This window comes from Sinocyclocheilus rhinocerous, unplaced genomic scaffold (genome assembly GCF_001515625.1).
Source record: "Sinocyclocheilus rhinocerous isolate Xijiao unplaced genomic scaffold, SAMN03320098_v1.1 scaffold2267, whole genome shotgun sequence".
Classification (NCBI taxonomy): Eukaryota; Metazoa; Chordata; class Actinopteri; order Cypriniformes; family Cyprinidae; genus Sinocyclocheilus; species Sinocyclocheilus rhinocerous.
The window spans coordinates 259,701-265,049 of NW_015625573.1; the positions used below are offsets into that span (position 1 = coordinate 259,701).

The 5,349-nt window shown below is 37.5% G+C and overlaps 1 protein-coding gene across 2 annotated transcripts in view; it reads right to left on the reverse strand.

Moving 5' to 3' along the window:
• LOC107750655 (endophilin-A2-like) overlaps positions 1-4,350 on the reverse strand; it is a 19,349-nt gene extending 14,999 nt beyond the window's left edge. For both annotated transcript variants that reach the window (XM_016566152.1, XM_016566162.1), the window contains exon 1: positions 4,090-4,350. In XM_016566152.1, the coding sequence (XP_016421638.1) occupies positions 4,090-4,134 (45 nt within the window). In that variant the 5' untranslated portion in view covers positions 4,135-4,350. The remainder of the gene's footprint in view (positions 1-4,089) is intronic.
• Between the last annotated feature and the right edge of the window lie 999 nt (positions 4,351-5,349).

The window sequence follows — 5,349 nt, forward strand, 5'->3', positions numbered from 1 at the left end:
CCGGTTGCCGATCGCGTAAGTTCCAGGGGCAGCTCCTTAAGTTCGGCCGTCAAACACACACGTGACTGACCGCTTGCTCGCACCAACAGGAGGAGGAGGGTCCTGTTACTCTCTACACTGCACTCAACCTGAAGGGATTCTTACATGTTCAGTCTTTGAGGAGACATGAAAAACAGCACACACCGCAGGAACGGTATAACGGAAAATATTAGTGGTTTTGAAACCGTGAAATTTTCAAATCGCGGTATACCTTGAAACCGGTAATCGGCCCATGCCTACTAGAAGGCATTCGTAGGATGATTTCTAGGAGTGTAAACAATGTGGCGCAATTAAAACACTGCTGGTTGTTGTAGCATCCCAACAAGCCTAACACAGCAACAATGGAGCAACCAATGGCATCTGTTTGTCTAACCAGTGGAAGACAGAGGGAGCATTCACAAAAGCAGTTCACTGCACTGCAGTGGTGCAGAAATTACTTTTTAGGTTGGCACCACCCCACTGACTGCAGTCAGCCAGAGTTAGATGGATGAACTTCAGTTTACAGGAGCAGTCCACTTTCCAATTTCCAAATACAGACTCAATGAGTGTATCCACTTTCAAAACAACGACAACATAACCAATTAAATATCTCATGCTATTAAGTTTTTTGTCAGTAGAAATTTGTCATAAAAATATTGATAACAGTGTCTACAGCAGACAGAAGAGCCCAAAATCAAAATGTAAAGAGCAACTTTTTACATTAAGCTGTAATCTACAATAACACTTCCTCCCCTTGTTGTCCTGTCACATCAAAATCCACCAACATATTTATTTATAACTGGTACTTGATTTGCATACTTCTCTCCTGATTCAGACAAGGTAGCTTCTTCCCTGGAGAAAGCAATATTATGGATAGAGTACTCGTATTTTAGCCAGAAGCAACGGTTTGAAGTTTAAAACATCTTAATGATGAAGCTTTTCACTTTAATTCATTAATTGATGGACTGGAGTCATGTGAATTACTGTTATATTTTTATCAGCTGTTTGAACTCACATTCTGATGGCACAAAGAAAAAACAAACTCATATACCTTTTTGATGGCCTCAGGGTGAGTCAATTTTCAGTTTTTTTTTTTTTTTTTTAATTAATTAATTTTTTGGGTGAACTATCCATTACAATTTTTTTTTTTATAAATATAAAAAAATTAAATATATATATATAATTTCACAGTCACTTTAATAGACTATGGGGAAGAAAACACTTATCCACACACAACATTTATCCATGGATTACAGCTTTGTTCTTTTGGCAGTAGATTTCCTACAGGTAATTTTCATATATTAGCCAAGTTAAGCCTTTTAGAACCCTGTCCCTGTGCAGCACTCACTGCAGCAAGCACGCCAGACTCTATACCACAAAGGCTATGCTGTGGTAAAATGTGTTATCTATCACATGTCAGTCATTCTAATTCGTACGATTTTATATTGTTCTAACAATTACCATTTGCAAACAAGGCTGGAGAATGCCAGAGCATAAAAGCACTGTTTCTGCTCAGAAAAAAAGCTAACTGAAAAACATTCCCTGGTGTTTTCACAACCCTGTACATTGCGAGTAAATCACTCGCATATGCGACTAAATCTTCACTCTGGGCGACTAAATGATGTCTAATATTAGCCAATTGCTAATAAATTCTCAGATTTTACTCGCCAGTGTGTGAGTTGGAGGCTAAGTATAAGTTTAGCTCAGATATATTTTCTCTCGCCGAACCCTCTCTGACTGAGCGCTTCAGAGTTTCTCTCTCCGTCAAGCGATCTGTGCTGTTTTTCAGTTCATCTGAAAGGATGTGCAACGCACCTGTATTTAACGTACCGTAAACTCTGGTGTGAAGGCGCACAACTCGCCGTCGCGTTGTTTCACACACACACAGAGAGAGAGGGAGAGAGAGAATTGACGCGCTACATGTAAACGATTGGTACATTAAAAAGGCAACCACACAGTATCTCAAACAGTTCTCCGGACAGCACACTGAGAGGAAGGCTGGACTGAAGGTGTGACTGGTGTCAGAGTTTGTCTTTTGGCAGGGTGTCCGGCCTGTGTTAAGTATTGATTACTGTGGAATGCTGTCATGAGTTTGCTGCAGCACTGCAGTCCAATAAAAAGAGCCAGGCAGAGCAGGAGAGAGCACAGCAAGCAACCCCACTTAGTGTTGCATGATTCATACTCCGCCTCTCAGGCCCAAACGTTGGCCATTTTCCTTTGCCCTGCTGTACTCTCCCGCTCGTGTAAACCCCCCACTGGGGATCTGAGTATGTTCCTAACAGGAAACTGGGCAACAGATTGTCCCTTCCTGCTGAGATCAGCGAACAGGGACAGAGATGTGCTGCTTCCCCTACATCTGTGCTCATGTGCCCTTTGGAAAACACTACCACTGGCAACGAGAAACTAACAAATTGACAAAAAACACTTTAAGTCTTGAGTTAATTACACCATAAACCATTGACAAAGAACCTTCTCACAACACCACCACAACAACGCAAGAGCAGCCAAAATCAGCGAGAGGTTTTCATGACAACACATTTGATTGTCTTCACAGGTCAAAGTGAGACTTTTGGCACATTTTAAGCCAACACATTGCCTGCTGCGAGCCCACAAACATGCATCATTCTGTTTCACTTTTACCATGTTAATATGACAATATTCAACTAAACTAGATGGATATAATTTTGTTTAGATATAACTAGCCAAAAAAGCTCTTTCTCCAAAGATCTGCTGATACTGAGTTATTGCTGTTATGCAGTACACTTTCATGCTCCCATCAGATGTATTAAATATATTGCTTAATATAATAAACTCACAATTGTAAACCACATTAGTCAATTTTCTTTTACCATAATATGACAATTACATGAAAATAGAAGCAAACTTTAAATAATTTCACTACTTTGATCAAGAGCATACTAACGTTTAACATGAAAAAAAATGTATTTAAAATATTTCAGGTGTTTCTCCATTCTTTTCTCGCTATAATCAAAGTATTAATCAAAATGTGTTCTTGCAACTAATTTCATAGTTTTTGTTTTCTGTGTTTTCAATTTCTATCCTGTTAGTCTTTTGTAAGATCTCATTATTTCAGAAACGCCAGTGATCAATTCTGTGATGTTTTGTGGTATTAGTTGCTTTGCCTCAATCCTTTGGACAAAATTACAGAGATTGGTGTAATAGTATTTGAACTTTAAATTCCTCACTGAGCAAAGATAAATTACAGCTTTTTATTTTCATCCTGGTAGGAATTTTCATATTCCCTGTATTTCATATTCATATTCTGGCCATTGTGTAAATAATAAGGTTTCTTTAACCAAAGTTACATGACTGACTTTTGCTCATTTTGAAAACGAAAGCCAGTGCTGTAAGCCACATTTTTCAACTACATATTGCCAGCATAAAGTGTGAACCATAGAAACAAGAGACACAAACAAAACGTGTTTGTCCAACAGATGCATTGAAGGAAACTGCGGTAATCTCCGGTAAACTTACTGCTGCAGTATATTCTTTGTATGCAGAATTTTCATATATATATATACAGTATGCTTATATTTTAAAACAACCCTAATTCACGAGTAGATCATGAGCATATGCTCGTTCATTTTACTGCAGTAAACGTGGCAAATGAAGTGATATAGTAAGGACGTGGGCGCTGTATTGCAATACCAAGCTAAAAGAAAACAGACACTCTTATGCATATTTATAACACATTGTAACCTACAATTAGGTGTGAACGCACCCAAAAAAGTGACGCGTACTATCTATGACCAGTGAAAGCTGTCAAAATATTAAATGTTGCAATGACTGCAAGTTAGAACAAGACCGACATTAAATACATAAAGCAAGCAGTTTATAACTCTACAGGGATATGACAGTTAAACAACAGCACGGTTTATCATCGTAAATATTCTGAAAGAGTTAAATACAGATAGAAGAAAAACACACAAAATAGTTTTAAAGAGCAGAATAGCGGACTGAAGTTTAGCGCAGCGTTAGCAGGCTAAGCTAATTGGCACAGCATTGCGGTTCAATGGAAGAAAACAACAGGAAAAAAAGTAACTCGCAAACCTGGCTAGCTTTGTAAAACTGTTTCTTTAAGCCCGCCACGGACATCTTCAAAGCGTAATCCTCTTTTCTGACGAAAAAAAGACTTGTAAAGTAGGTTTTTATACTGACACAACAGTGTGACAAAAGTCAACGGTAGCTGAGTGAAATATAAAACCCAAGTCCTCAGATAAACGACCCCGCTCCACAAAGAAAAAAAAAATACTCCAAGTGGCTGCTGGGAAAGATTTTTATAAAGCTATGTTTTTAAATGTTCTTCTGGTGGCCTTCTACTAAATTGTATTCAACGGTAGCTGAGTGAAATATAAAACCCAAGTCCTCAGATAAACGATAAACGACCCCGCTCCACAAAGAAAAAAAAAATACTCCAAGTGGCTGCTGGGAAAGATTTTTATAAAGCTATGTTTTTAAATGTTCTTCTGGTGGCCTTCTACTAAATTGTAACTTTAATATGGTTCACAGTGCAGCCACCGCATTTGAAAGTCTTGAGAAACTAGCGGTTTCCTGCGCAACGCAAGCACATTCCTTGCGCGAGCGGAGAAGGGACTGGAAGCGGGACAGCAGCGCCCGCTACCGCTCAGGAAATGAACCGCACCCACAGCTTCTATTGACCAGATGATGGAGCCAGATGCCAATTTTAATGAAGCTCTGTTAAAAGACTGCTAGTTTATTATTGTTACTAAATACTATGCTGAGATGATCTTGGCAGCGTGGTTTCTGAGCACAGCTTTTTGTCTTTGGAACTAAAGCTATTAGATTAACAGCAATAACGGAACTACAACTATTATATAGCCTAGCCTATAGTATATAATTCTCTTATGCTCACCAAGGCTGCATTTATTTGATCACAAATACAGTAATATTGGAAAATATTATTAAAATTTAAAAGAAATGTTTTTCATTTTAATATATTTTAAAATGGCAAATAGTCTATATTTTTAATGTCAAAACTGAATTTTCATACATTTTTACAAATAAGTCTTATATGCTGATTTGGTGCTCAAACATTTATTACAGTTAAGCGGTTGTGTGGCCACACAGGTTCAAAAGAATAGCATTCATTTAATATATATATTTTTAGTAACAATGTAAGTCTAAATCATTTTCGATCGATTTAATGCTTCTTTGTTAAATAAAAGTTTTATTTAAAAAAATAAAATAAAAAATCTTACTAAGCCCAATACATTGAACAGTAGGCTATATAAATATATTTATTATCAAATAAATGAGCGCTACTTTTGTAATTTACCCATCTAGACCATC